This window comes from Chenopodium album, chromosome 22 (assembly GCF_948465745.1).
Source record: "Chenopodium album chromosome 22, dcCheAlbu1.1, whole genome shotgun sequence".
Lineage (NCBI taxonomy): Eukaryota > Viridiplantae > Streptophyta > Magnoliopsida > Caryophyllales > Amaranthaceae > Chenopodium > Chenopodium album.
The window spans coordinates 40075341-40090895 of NC_137855.1; the positions used below are offsets into that span (position 1 = coordinate 40075341).

Genomic DNA, 15555 nt, shown 5'->3' on the forward strand with positions numbered 1-15555 from the left:
TATATTACTAGATAGCAAACAGAACAGTTTTCAATTCCTGCAGCAGCTACTTGTATTTTTTTTACAGGGGAGATTTCCTAAAGCCAGTACACGAGTACATATTCGAAGGAAAACTTGAAAACTTCTCACCTCTTCATGAAAGGGAGAAGCAAATATCACAACCAGAACATAACTAAAACTTAACATCTAAAAATTTGAGCCATCACTGGTCAAAAGCTATACAAGAATCATGTTATGCTAGAGAACCTTTGTTTGCAGCCTATAGATCGCCAACATAAGTAGCTCCATTGCCCTTCACTATGACAAAGTGGATTTTCCATTCATCTTTTCTACGGAAGGAAAACCTGGCTAGATTATCTTCCACTGAGCTAGCTTCACCACTAGTAATATGTTGACATTGCATTCCGAGTTGAGAAATGCATTGAAATCAGTGAGGACAGCAGCAAGCAAATGATCCAGATGAGCATGCACTCTTTCCAGTATAATTTTCAAGGCCAAAGCATCAGTTTCAAATTGCAAGTGGGTTATGTTGTAGACTTGAAGTCCCCTGCTAGTGGAAGTCCTCTTACAACGCAAATAATATTTAGGAGCTCCACCAATAACACATCTGCCTTGGACATATAATAGTTATGATTCGAATCTCTCTAGAAAGATTGCAGCCTGAGTAAAAGTTTTAAGCTTGATATAGAATCCCAGGTATCATATGCCTCAGTCCTTCTCAAGGAAACCTCCAATCACTTGTTGAACCTCATTGCCATGCGCAAGATGTAACCATAGCTCGGTTCATCCACCCAAGATAAAGAGTTCCATCTCTCTCTTCAAGTCCATAACACCTACTGTATTTCTGCAATAAATTTTTGATAGTAGCATTTACTAGTGGGTTCAGAGGATATGGTTTAAACCCAGCCATTGTAAACCGGGATCTCCACTTCCCATGTAGCTCATGCCGTTCCACTCTTTCAGCACCCTCACATGCTATGATGTTGACGATCTCTTTTGCTAAGCAGTGCTGCTCAACGTTGATCCGCTCCTTGCGATCCTTTGAGAGGGTAACATTGATTGACTCGAAAATTGCAGAATAATAATCAAGAGTCTCAAGAAACCGAGGGTAAAAAGGAGCTGAATTTGTGTTCAACTCATATTCAACAAGGGTAACCACCTTGGGTGACCAGCTCTTAACGAGCCTCAATAATGTATCTCGGTGATTCTGAGGTCCAACACTCTCATCTGGTATGTGGTGCAGTAAGAATGGAAAATTGACAGCCAAGGCTTCTTCAGATTTCAAGACAAGGTTTTGAACTTTTACCTCAGCACCACAACAAAGTGCTGCAGCATGAAACTCAAATGGTAGGTTACATGCCTTAGCAAGCATAGACAATCTCTCTCCGACAATGTTGAGTCCTCCTGCACGAGCAAATTCAGATGTGGAATCGTCAATGCCTGTTATACGAACTCGTGGGGGCCCACCAGGCCGAGCTGCCAATGCTTGGATAAGGCTAACCCATTGACTCCCTTGAGCAATCTGAAAATCAATTATATGAATTCTGTCTTCATTCTTCAGGGCCTCAGCAATTGCCCCATTAGCTGACATATACCCGAACTTGAAATATGGGCAGACTTCATAGAGCACCTGCATATAAGAGAGGAATTCACTGCTAGTAGGCTCCTTACAGTTTAAGGCTCTGTAGATAGAGATTCCTGAAGAAGAATATCGCGCAATTAACCCTTCTAGTATATAGGCTCCCAACCTCTGAATCGGTTCACCAGAAACTGAAACCATATGTTGTAGCTCAGAAATCAACCACCCAGCTGTCAGCAAATCATCATTAGATATCGCTTTTGCACAAGCAATTAGTACCTCCCTAAGTTCCCTTCTCGATATCATCTCCCTCAACTGTTGCCAATTCTCATTGTAAAAGTTATCTGAAGTAGGTTCCATCATGACAGTCTCGAGCTCTCTGAGATGATGCCAAAGATTACCAATTTCAAGTGAATCAATTGAAGGGGATTCAGAATCGAAAAGTGAAACTGTGCTCCCGTTACCAGAGATGCTTCCAGTTGATGGAGATCCACAAGGGTTATCTACACCACTTAACAAGGAAGATTCAAAGGTGCAATATATCCCTTGAAGATTTCTCAGATTCTGCATTTTGTATATTGACCTTGGTTCAGATCTTGGAAGAAGTACAATGTAATGAAGTTGTGATCAGCAACTAATACTTGCCTTTGAAGACTAAATCGTCGCCTGAGTCTTAATCTATTTCTGAACAAACTTCCTGATTAGAAATTCTGCATCAAAGGAACAGAATGGCCTTAGTTAAACATTGTCAAAAACTCGATATCATATGCAGTATATACAGTAATAGAAATTATAGGAATCAAAGTGGCTTATCTATGAGGATTTTATACAGAATTTATTTTGCAATTTATACAAGTACAGGAGAAATTAAACAATACATTTCAACATGATATGCAAATAGTGAAATGGAAAAATAGTAATCACTTATACAGAACATAAAATTTGACATTATAGTAACAATTGTGATACATCAACCAGAATCTAAGAACAGTAAAACATCCTTTTTTTTCCACCTAAAATGATTGAAATCAAACCAAATTACATGGAAATAAACCAATCAAACAAAGTTCAAAATTAATCTGAAATCCCAATTACCATGTAATCACCAAATAGTCCAAATTGAATTACCTAACCCAGAAAAATTCAGCATAAAATCCAGCTTATCAAACCCATAATTGAACTAACAAAATCCAAGAACCCCTTTAGACCTTTACAATTAAGCTGAAAGAAAAGAGATTAAAGATTCAATCTTTACAACCTAGAACACCTGAAAACCTAGAACAATCACTAGGATTACATAAATACCCATTCATCACTCAGCAAGCAACTACCCATTTCCAGCTAAAAATCAGCATAAAATCACCCAAAACTTCATACTACGTATTACTCAAATATTCAAAGCCTATATCATACTATGGCAAATAACAACAATTAGTCGTATTATACACGCGGGTGTACCTAAATCTAATATCAGGCCAAGAGCTAGGAACGACCGACATAACAAACCCTTTACAATTAAAAGACCAAAGATTCAATCTTTGGTGAAAACAAAGAACACCGACATCATATTAAAGCTTATGAATTAAGAAAGATGGGTTTTTTTGAGTTTGTACTAACCAGAATTTTGGTTTAATTTAGAGCTGTAGCTTCTCTGCTATACCGCCAAGTTCAAGTCCAAAAGAATTTAATTGCAGGCTTCTCTTTTCAGTTTTCACCTGAAGAAGGTCAATTTAGTTTCTAGTTTACTCGGTTAGATCTTAGATTGATGGATTCTTTTGGCCTTTTTATAGGAGAAGTGCAAGTTACAACATTACTTAACCTTGTTGTTCTACCAAAATTTCCATTTTGCCACACTATGGACAGTCCAAACTATTACGGAGTACTCCCTCCCTCCCTAATTACATTCCTACTTCTAACATTTATTCCTCACATAATTGAGAAAATTAGAAATGTAATTTAGAGATGAAGGAAGTACAATATTCTTTCCGTTACATACATATTCTCTATTGTTATTCACTTTGATCATACTCCGAAAGTTTTACTTGTATGTGATGAAAAACTCTACTGAATCATCACCTCTAATAAAAAAAGTCATCTTAGTTTCGTAGGTCAATACTTGAGAATAAAGAGGAGGTAAGGAAATCTTCATGCTCCCAAGCAAATGGTAATACATATGTACTCCGTATTAAACATTTTATGTCAAACTGTTACAAATAAAATGAAATGAGTGTAATATATCATTTGTAAAACTAAGTAACTCCGTAACAAATTTTGACACCTTCCTTTGATGTTGTAAGTTGTGACATGTGGTCAAACATAGGGTTCTAATTTAGTGGTTTCCAAGAAATGGATGAAACAAATTTTGTGGTCAATAAGTGATGATCTTATTTTACAACAAACATTAAGATATGGTCCACTCTACAAGTGAGATAGATAAGAATCATACTAAGATATTCCAATTTTTTACTCTGTTTGATTTTATTTGATTTGATTAACCTTGTACCGACTACCGACTCTTCTTATCCAAGAAATTGTTAATTCAGCATACTTTTCTTGTTTATTTATTATTAAATTTTGACATGTGACTAATAGATGTCAAGCACTTTTTCATTCATGAAATTCGAGTGCTACTGCTACTGTACTTTTATACCTTGTACCGAGTATTTTGATTTTCTTGCTTGGTTATTTTTGTCATGTGACGAATAATTTAGAAGAATATTCACTTGGGAATTTTATTTTGACCAAAATTGTTATGAATTGGCCTGAAACTATTGACAATAGAGATCAAGAATGTTCCAAGGCTAGTTTATTTAACTTATACGAGTACTGTATGAACAAATTGAACTGAAGTATATGAGCGTTTCTAGTCTAATATGGTCCTTATCTTAGGGCTTGTTCATATTTACTTAATTTCAGTTCAGTTCTAATCAGTTCAGTTCAGTTCAGCTCCAATCAGTTCAATTCAGTTCAGCTCCTAATTTATCTCTCTCATAAAATATTCATTTCAGCTTAGTTCAGTTCAGTTAAGCTCCAATCAGTTCAGTTCAGTTCAGATCCAATCAATTCAATTCAGTTCAACCCAGTTCAGTAAATGTGAACAGGCCCTTAGTTTCCCCCAAAAGAGTTGAACGGGTACAAAATCGTGTACAAAATAACTAAATAAGTATGTAATACCCTAATTTTATAAGTAAAGGATATGGATACGACTAAATTTTCTTAATAGAGATTTTGTTAAACAATAATACGAGAATATATCACGCGTTCGATATGGGTACGATGATCAATTGAAGTGCCCATGTATGTTTCATAGTTTTGAACATTTACCTTAGGAATAATATTTGTCAGCAAACACGACTAGTCAATAAAATAAATTAAAAAAAGTGAATAAAAAAGAAACTATGGAATTGTTGAAGTATATCCCACCAAGTAACACATGTAAGAGTTCCACATTGGTTTAAGATGAGAGAGTTAATCACTTTATAAGGCTAAGGGGCTACTCCTCCTATTGCCACATGGTTTTGGGATGGAACCTCCTTTAATCTTGTGAAGTGGACTCTCTCTCTTGGTTTGCGGGTGCGGCCCAGGCCCGCGTTTAATAGGAATAGTCTACAAATAATTGACATAATTGTATTCTTATAATATAAGATACACAAAGTTAGGTTTCAAAAAAAAAAAAAAAAAAAAAAAAAAAAAAAAAAAAAAAAAGAAGATAAAAGATACACAAATTTACCAAGGATTAATTTTTTTTTTTAAATTTTTCTATTTAATAACACAATCTTCATTTTACGTATTTCTTTCCACAATAAATCAAAACCATTAGATCATTAAACTTGAGATTTTTAGTTGTCCTTATTATCATATTCAAATATCTCATACGGAGTACTATGTACGACAAAACACTCAACTAAGTTTTAATTGTGTTATCACCAACAAGAGTTGGCTCAAGTGGTAAGCAACTTGATGCCGCTTAAGGGAGGTCTCGGGTTCGAGCCTCACCGTATGCAGAAACTCTTGTTGGGAAACTCACCCACCATAAGCCAAGTGTGCTACCCGAGTCGGATCCGGATGTAGTCGGAGCTAAGCTCCGGTGAACCGGGTGGGCAACCTTAAAAAAAAAAAAAAAAAAAAAAAAGTTTTAATTGTGTTATCATGTCATATTAAACCTTGTAATCAAGAGATTGTCGACTCTAACAACGGAATGTATTATTTGCCGATATGTATTCTTATATTTTCAGTTAAGTTTAAGTGAAGTTTTTTTTTTTTTTTTTTTTGACGGGAAGTTTAAGTGAAGTTGATTGAATTATGATTGTCATTTAGCTTAGCTTTCCTTAATTAATTGATGCAACCGTGCATCCAAATTCCAAAGCCCACCAAAAGATAGCTGCGTTGTTAACTGGTCCTACCAACTTTCATTGCTTTGTTTATGATAACGGATAAAATGAGCAACTTGTGAAAATACTTTTTGAAAATGAGCAAGTTGTTGTACAACCGAGTTTAGAAATTTTGACTTTTGACTTTCTAAAAATAATTCCGCGGTTTCTAAATTCTTTCCTTTACTATAAATTATACGTGTACTGACTACTATTTATAGTAGTCTAATACTTCTAGAATTATAATCATATTTTATACTCTTGTATTTATTTTAATTACTTATAATACCCAAAATATAAAATAAGGTTTCTATTAATTCTATATAATGTAACTTTAACTTTACACTATCTATTTTTGGCCTAACATTTTATCGTGTATTTTACAGTGTAGAAAGCTTGACTAGAATTCTTTGAAGAATTTGAGTTGAATTTTCTCTTGGCTGGTTCAACTGCCTCAATTAGTTATATTCACTTAAATTAATGATGAATTCAGGATAATTATGCATTAACTTAATTGACTAACGTTTAACATTCATAATACTCCTTGGATTTCGTCTAATACTAATTATCAATGGTCTAACAAACATATAATAGGGGTTGAAGATTGAAGTATACAAACATGATATCAAGCTTACCAGCGTATAAAGATTTTGTTATGTATACTATAATCAACTAATTTTTTTGACATATACATACGGTATACTTGTATATGAAAGATTAGGTGCGACATTCTAGTTTTCATACGGACTAAAAATAATAGGCTACACTATGTTTGTTAATGAATTGGAGTTCAATCACTACTTTAATTTGATACTTTCTAACGAGAGAATTAGTTCTAAACTCTCTTTATTGTGAAATTTATAACTAATTTTTGTTAATTTTATATATGATACGGAGTAGCTAGTAAAGTTAGCTCCTAATAAAATGTAGCTTGTACTCCGTACAAAGTACATAACTTTAGTAACGGATAATAATGGTTTGTTTACTTCACCTTAATTTCAGTTCAATTCAGTTCAGCTTCAATCAGTTCTGTTCAGTTTAACTTTCAATTTCCTTCTCTCATAAAATATTCAGTATAGCTCAGTTCAATTCAGTTAAGCTCCAATCAATTTAGTTTAGTTCAGTTCATCTCAGTTCAATAAATGTGATTAGACGTTAGACCTTAACTTTATAGAATTACTTAAAATTAATATACAATGGGAGTAAGAAAATACTTCATACTCCGTATTATACAAGGGCAAAAATTCAAAGTGTTAACCAATACTTATACAAATTCAAAGTGTTAACCAATACTTATACGAAGTACATAAAGCTAATCAACTACGTAGTATAATATATGCTCCGTAGCTAGATTTGAAAGGTGTATACATGTATGTATATGTAGACATAGAATTCAAAAACATTGGTGAAATAAATTCATTACTTCCTAGATATATTTGAATGCATGTCATTTACGAGTATTTGAACTAAACGACCCCTAAATCATCCCGAAAAGAATCTTCTCCAAGATTGCCATGGTAGAAAACCTCCTGCCAAAGTATGTACGTTTATAAGCATCAATAAAAATTATTAAAAAAAATCAATGAAGATTTAAAAAACGAACACTTACCACATCCAGGGCACCTGAAGTAGTATTTTTTGTCCCTTAAAACTAAACCTGAACCTCCACACACCTCACAACTTCTTTGTGCTGCCTGCATCATTAGATTTATCATGCATTTCAATCAAATAAGGGTGATTAAGGGCCTGTTCATATCTACTGAACTGAGTTGAACTAAACTGAACTGATTGAAGCTGAACCGAACTGAACTGATTGGAGCTGAATTGAACTGAATAATTTATGAGAGAAGGAAATTAGGAGCTGAACTGAACTGGAGCTGAACGAAACTGAGCCGAAATTAAGTAAATATGAACAGGCCCTAAGAACTAAAAAAAAAAGAGATAGATGAACTTAACCAATATTATTCAATTATCTTGGTTTGTATATATGTCGTGACTTTTTTTTAATTGGAAGCACTACCCAATAGATTCAAAGTCTTAATAAACCTACTCCAAAAATCCGTAAATTTATTTTTATTGTCCCATCTCTCATAATTAGCTATCAAATGATTTGTATGTATTCAGTATTATTCTTGATTGGACTTGGAATATGTTAGTCCAATAGTACTTATCAATCATGGGCGGATCTAGGGGGGTTCATTGAACCCACAGATTTTTCGGAAAAAAAAAATTATAAGTTTTAATTTTTTTTTTAAAAAAAAAGAAAAAATAAAAGGGTTAAAACAAATTTATGTGAGATAAATAATCAAATGTGAAAGCTTGGCACATTGGTAAGGGAGTGATTGTTAGAGCATTGAATCTCCTTCTAAGGTCTTGGGTTTGAATCCAGCTGCCCTCATTTTATGTTTTTTTTTTTTTTTTTTTTTTTTTTCTGTTATTCTTTTTCGAGCTGACTTCTTCCTTTCTTCGTGAGTTTGTGAGACCGTTTATTCCTCTACTCTTAATTCTTAAATCTTTATTTTATGGTTAATCTCATTTTATGTTTTTATTTTTTTTGTTATTTTTTTTCGAGTTCTTCCGTTCTTTGTGAGTTTGTGAGACCTCTTATTCGTCTACTTCTCTTAATTCTTAAATCTTTATTTAATGGTTAATCTCATTTTATGTTTTTATTTTTTTTTCGTGTTCTTCCGTTCTTCATGAGTTTGTGAGACCTCTTATTCCTCTACTCCTCTTAAATATTTATTTATGGTTAATTTTATTAAAATTAGTGATAATTAGTTTAATTACATACTGATTTGTTTAACTGGTTTTGATGTATTGTTGAATACTTGAATTGTTGACAAATTGAATTGTAGAAATTTAGAATTTTAGATTTTTAGTTGGTCTTTTAATTGATAATTAGAAGAAGTTTACATTGTTAAGTTTGTGTTTATTGGGGACTTGGGAATTTTTTTTTTTTTTTTTTTTTAAAAAAAAAAAAACAATGTGTCACATTGATTCTTTGCAATAGAATTATAGATTTATAGAAGTAGTAATGTATTAGCACGCTTTCAAAGTATGAAAACTCGAAAAATGTTTTTTTTTTTATTTATAATTGTGAAATCCATCCATTTGTAATTAAAAATAAAAAATAAAAATTGAACTTATGTATTGAATATTTAGTTAATATATGATCATCGTTTTTTTTTTAAATTCCGAACCCACAGTTCGGAATTCCTGGATACGCCACTGTTATCAATTATCATGGCATCATTCTTATATTATTGTCGAACCTTTAAATTGGTACGAAGTATATATTTCATGTAACTACCATATAAAAGGAAAAGAAATACTCCATACAATATTTGATTTTATCACAATTCACAGGTAATTCTAGAGAAAAAGGTGAAGAGAACATGATCTTAAACTAAATGTCGGTTTTTACAACGTACAATAGTAGGTGAAGAAAGGTGAAAATGTGTAATGTTTGGTAAAATCACTTACAATTCTTTTGCTAAATTCAATTCCTGCAACAATGAAAGGTATTACTCCAGCTGCATTAACAGTAACGTAGATGCCAAATTAGCAAAAATTGATGTGCAGTGGTCCTACGTACTATCAAATAAGGTACTTGTATTTTATTTTTCTTTTTGCTAATCACATGCAAATATGTTCCAAAACAATAATTAAATGGTCCCTCAAGATTGCATGATCAATTGATTTTTATGAATGTTATATATTCAACATACGTGTTCATAGGTGGTACCTTAAGTTCCCACATACAATAAACGTTAATGTGAATTTTGTTTTGTATGAATAGTATTTCGTAATAAGTTATATCATACGTAGTATACAAGTACGACGAGTTAGGTGCATCATAAAGTATAATAGACAATAGACACTCTTATGAAGTTATGAGAATAATATATACGGTTGCACACAAAAAAAAAAAAAAAAAGACGAGATACACTAATGGAGAAATAATAAATTATTTTCTTAATATACTATCTCCATTGTGAGAAAACTACAAAGAAGTACTTAATAAAATTATTAATCAGGTTCACAATTGTCATTTCTCTTTCTAATTCATAACTCTTTATTTCATTACATACCTAAATAATAGACATGTCATACTCAAATTCATATATTATAGCCTTTGGGGCTTCATCTATTGGTGAATGAACAAATCTTCATACAAAATCATTCATGCATATATTTAAGTGTACACTGTGTTACATGCAACAAGTTGACTTTTAATAATTGTATAATTAAGTCAACTTGTTACATGTACAGAGAAACGAAAGAAGCGATTATAAAAACATAAAATCAAAAGAGAGAAAGAAAAACCTAGAGAACCAACAATGATTTCCCAAGAAACTTGAGCTTGAATTGGGTCTTCAATTACTCTTGAAACATCATCAATTGCTTTCACCCTCACCTTCAATTGCCTAACTTTTATACAATTATAATAACAATCTTGATTTGTTGAGTTTTTTAATTTAGGATTAAGGATATTAATGGAAACTTTACCACTAGGGTAAATATGACGTGTTTGGGTAATTATTTTGCTTGAAGAATTAGTGAAGTTAAGAGGAAGGGTAGAGAGGGAAGAAAGAGTTTCCATTGTTTATGAATAAGCAAGAGCCAAACAGCTCTTAAGTTTTTGGAATGGTTAAGAATTAACACCATTGTTGATGGGGCCATTGTCCCACTTGTAGAGTGTATGTACCACTTATTGTTGCGTTGAGTTTTAGACCACGTCAATTACCCTAAGCCATACTAAAACTACCCGAATCTATGATTCTCTTATTTTTGGCTAGGAAAAAAAAAAAAAAAAGGTGAGGAAATAACTGATACTCGTATAAGAGATCAATATACAAGTGCTAGATAAAAAGAAAAAAAAAATACAAAATAAAGGTGAATTGTACGGTTTTGAATTTAATAATCAACTAGTTTAAATCCCGTGCAATGTACGGTTGTTATTGATTTTTTAAAGAGTTGTTATTGTATTGAAATTTATTAAAAAAAATTATACTCATAATATTAATTCAAAAGTAAATATAAAAATATATTAGTTGAGTTTATATGGAGAGTTATTATTGTTAAGAATTTTAACTGGAAGAAAGATATTTTTCATTATTATAAAATGATTTCCTTACAGAATCTTCGTAAAACTGGAAAGTAAAAATGGGCGGGAAAATTGTTAATGACATTGTGACAAGTGTCGTTTTAGGTTCGCTTTTAGTATAGGTTAATTGATGATTGATATACAAAATACTAATTAGAGTCTTAGAGACAAAAAATTGTTCGTTATACGAGTTTAAATCTAGTGATTAATACGAGTATTAGAGATCGAATTGACATGTCTTGGGTTATTACAAGAAACAACAAAATCAAATAATGCTTAAATAATTTTACTAATTATATTTTGGTCGCAAGTACAATTGTATAAGTGTTTATCGCTATATTCACCTTGAGAGAAGGGTCTCAAAGTGTTCCTCTTTACGTTTACCTTTTAAAAAAAAGTATTCTTGTACGTAGTTGTATTTGTACGGGATAATACCGACAACTCACCTATTTGGCCGATAATTGACATTAATTAGCCAGCAATTAAGCGAACCAACTTAGCATCCATAGTGGCCGGTTTCTCGGCCACGTGGAAAGCAGCTCGAAACCACGCAGGCACCTGCCACCTATAAGGTCGGTGCGCCACCTGTAAAGTCGGTGCGCCACCTAGAAGGGCTGGTGGCACCTGCTTGGTTACTCCCCTATATATACCCAGCCACATTTTCACAATAAGGTACGATCTCTCAATCTTTCTCTCTCTACACCTTTTTCTCTCTCTTCAAACCTTCTTCCTCAGATTACTAACTTTAGCATCGGAGCGGTTATTCCCGGATAACCCCCGGGCTAAGTTATCTGTGCTGACTGTGCAGGTATCAAATTGGACGGTAAACCTTTACCAACCCCCAAGACATCTCGGTATCGGAACTCACCCGGAACAATTGGCGCTAGAAGGAGGGGGTAATAACTTCTATCGTCCAAAAAAGACCTCCCACAGTCATGGAAAGAAATACCGAAACTACACCCATCCCAGAATCAGAAAACCGGAATTTTGATAGCGGCATCCTGGCAACTGCTGACAACAGGGCCGTAAATACTATACCGGAAATAACGGTGGAGGATGAAACCCACCTTCTTTATAAGGATACGGTAAACATACCGCTAACACCGGAGAGAACCCAAGCTGCCCCGGATCCCTGGGGAGAGTTCACTCCGGAAGAGTTAGAGATAACGGCCAAAGTCATGTAGGCAATGTCCCGAAAAAGGAAAGAGGCCGGGATTGCGGCCACGAGAGAACCACAAAGAAGGCCGACACCGCCTGTAATTATCAACCTTGAAGATCGGTTCAATCAGGCCGAACAGCAGCCTCAGCCACAACCACCACCGCGTGAGGTGGTGATGCCCTCTGAGCGACAGGTCACAAGAACTGCGCAAAGGGAGGAATCCGAATCATACCGACAGGAGGCCAGTAGCGGGCCGCCGAGGCACTGAAAACGTCTCCCTTTACGCAAGGGGTCCTTGATCAACAAATGGAAAAAATAAAAATGCCGGCGTGCACCTATGACGGCAAGGGTGATCCAAAGAGGTATGTAGCGGCCTTTGAAAGCCATATGCTGCTGTATACCGATACTGACGCGGTATGGTGCAAGGTTTTCCCTACAACGCTGGTAGGGGCTGCCTCAGATTGGTTCACTAATCTCCCACCTGGGTCTATCGACTGTTTTGAGACCCTTGTTGAGATGTTCACAAGTCAGTATGTGAGCAACAGTGCAAGACAGAGAACCTCAGGGGAACTTATGTCTATCAGACAAAGAAGGGACGAATCACTGAGAGATTTCGTTCGGCGTTTCAATAATGAAGCTAATACAATTCCAAAATTATAGCAAGAGATAACCGTCATGGCTTTGATGAGTGGTCTAGCCGACAGTGATTTTAAAAGATACATGGCGCGGAAATCCTTCCCCAACCTAGGGATAGCTTTCAGCAAGGCTCATGAGTATATCAAGAGCGAAGAACTTCTGAAAGCAGGCAACCAGACTGTCTCGGCAGACTCATCTCAGCGACAAAACACGTTTGTACCAGTAGAAACCCCGGTGGAAGGGGTTAGAAGGCAGAACCCACAAAAAGCGAATAAACCTGCCAGAGGTCTGGGACGGTACAACAATTATACTCAATTGAACACACCAAGGGCCGCTATTTATTCAATAAACCAGCACAAGGAAGATTGGACCCGGCCAGCACCAATGATAACGAAGGGCCGAGATATAAAGAAATATTGCATGTTCCACAAAGATGTCGGCCATTATACCGAAGAATGTATCCAGTTGAAAGAAAACATTGAGGACCTTATTAGAAAGGGACACCTCTCCCAATACCGGTCTCAGGGGGGAACTAGCCGACAATCAGCACCATTGGCCCGACAAACCGAATATCAAAAGCAAGGAGACCTGTCAACACAAGATGACACCTATCGTCCAGGCCATACCGATTCTTATCGGCAAGGAACTGCACCTCCTGGACGTAAGATAACCATAGAAGTAATTACCGGAGGGCCCGTGCATGGGGGTTCCGTTAGCGGTGCAAAGAAAAGCTTGTCGGAATTCAAGCATGTGGTGAACGCTTTAGGAGTAGATGAACGACCTCGACCCGCGACAATGCCACGCGTATCATTCTCCGAGGACGATGCAAAGGGTATAGTTTTTCCTCATGACGACCCGTTAGTGTTGATATTGGCAGTCAATGGGTGCGACGTCAAGCGCGCGTTGGTAGACGGGGGCAGCTCGGCAAACATTTTGTTCGCAAGAGTGTTTGATGCGATGATGATAGGTCGAAAGTACCTAACGCCGGTGTCGTACCCGGTTATCGGTTTTAACGGGTCAACAGTTAGACCCGAGGGAAGTATATTATTGCAAGTAAGAATTGGGGAGGGATCGATGGCACGGGACGTGATGACAGAATTCCTGATTGTAGACGTGCCGTCAGCATACAACGTTATTATTGGTAGACCATTGATTCATGATGTACAAGCAGTGGTATCGACATATCACCTCACGATGGTTTATGTGTCCAATTTCGGCAAAACAGAGCGTATCCGAGGCAGTCAAACGACGGCAAGAGAATGCTACGTATCGGCATTAAAGCAACCTGGCCGACAAAGCTCAGCGAGCTTGCACAATCAAAAAAGAGAGCGATCCCCCTCTACCCAAGATTTAGTAATGACTAATTTTGACACAAGGCCCGTAACTGTGCCGAGACCGCTGCCGGGAGGAGAAACAATTGATGTCGAATTGCAGCCTGGAGTTGCCAATCGTATAGTGAAGATAGGCTCCGATATGGATAGCGATATGCAATGCCACTTGATTGAACTCTTGAGAGAGAATGCGGATGTTTTCGCATTCTCGGCCGACGAAATGCCAGGTATTCACCCAGATGTAATGGTGCACAAGTTGAATGTTGATAGGCGAGCTAGGCCGGTACGACAGAAGAAAAGGAACTTTTCAACAGAAAAAATTGAAGCGATACAAGCAGAGGTGAACAAGTTAGCGGCAGGTTTTATAGAGCCGTGCACATACCCAGAATGGTTAGCCAATGTCGTAATGGTTAGAAAGCCATCAGGAAAGTGGAGAATGTGCGTTGATTTTACCGATTTAAACAAGGCGTGCCCGAAAGACTGCTATCCCTTGCCGAGAATAGATCGACTGGTTGACTCCACGTCAGGCCATGCACTTTTAAGTTTTATGGATGCCTTTTCTGGATACCACCAAGTCAGCCTCTATCAGCCGGACCGAAACAAAGCGGCATTTATCACAGATGCCGGAGTTTACTGCTATAAAGCCATGCCTTTCGGGTTGAGGAATGCAGGAGCAACATACCAAAAACTTGTAGATAAAGTTTTCGCATTAAAGACTTAAGGGAGACGTTCGATACTCTACGACATTATCGAATGAAGCTGAATCCCGAGAAGTGCGTGTTTGGAGTCAAGTCCGGAAAATTCTTGGGCTTTATGGTTAGCGAAAGAGGAATAGATGCTAATCACGACAAAGTAGAAGCTATCCTCAGCCTTCCGCAACCGAGGTCAATTAAAGATATACAAAAGCTAACAGGCCGAATGGCGGCGTTAACGAGATTTATCAGCAAATCTGCCGACAAGGCTCTGCCATTTTTCGTATTTCTACGGCAAAACAAGACTTTTGTTTGGGGACCGGAGCAAGTCAAAGCATTAGAAGCCGTTAAGAATCATCTACGATCATTACCAACAATAGCAAGGCCGGAAACGGGGGAAATACTACAACTTTACATCTCGGCATCCCCCAAAACGGTAGCAGCTGTACTACTAGTGGAACGGAAGAAAACGCAGATGCCTATATATTTTGTAAGCCACGTGTTAAATGCTGCAGAACGACGATACCCCCTAGTAGAAAAAACCGCATATGCAGTCGAAATAGCGGCAAGAAAACTGCGACCGTACTTTGATGCACACACCATTGAGATTTTAACAAATCAGCCATTAGAGAAATCTCTTCAAAAGATGGAAACCTCTGGCCGACTGCTGAAATGGGCAAT

At 36.2% G+C, this 15555-nt stretch overlaps 1 protein-coding gene and 1 pseudogene across 3 annotated transcripts; both read right to left on the reverse strand.

Moving 5' to 3' along the window:
* Positions 1-27: 27 nt before the first annotated feature.
* Positions 28-3332, reverse strand: LOC145603693 (scarecrow-like transcription factor PAT1 pseudogene; annotated as a pseudogene). Of its 2 annotated transcripts, XR_014104895.1 has the most exons (3): positions 3197-3332; positions 2225-2289; positions 28-2143 (listed from the first exon to the last, which is right to left on the reverse strand). The product of XR_014104895.1 is annotated as a scarecrow-like transcription factor PAT1 pseudogene, transcript variant X2 (transcript). The 2 variants fall into 2 exon arrangements; XR_014104894.1 differs by having other exon boundaries at positions 28-2289.
* Positions 3333-7152: 3820 nt separating this feature from the next.
* Positions 7153-10603, reverse strand: LOC145604993 (uncharacterized). Its single transcript, XM_081660993.1, has 4 exons — positions 10276-10603; positions 9433-9482; positions 7559-7643; positions 7153-7478 (listed from the first exon to the last, which is right to left on the reverse strand). The coding sequence occupies exons 1-4, from the start codon at positions 10550-10552 to the stop codon at positions 7432-7434; spliced, it is 459 nt and encodes a 152-aa protein (XP_081517119.1). The 5' UTR covers positions 10553-10603; the 3' UTR covers positions 7153-7431.
* Between the last annotated feature and the right edge of the window lie 4952 nt (positions 10604-15555).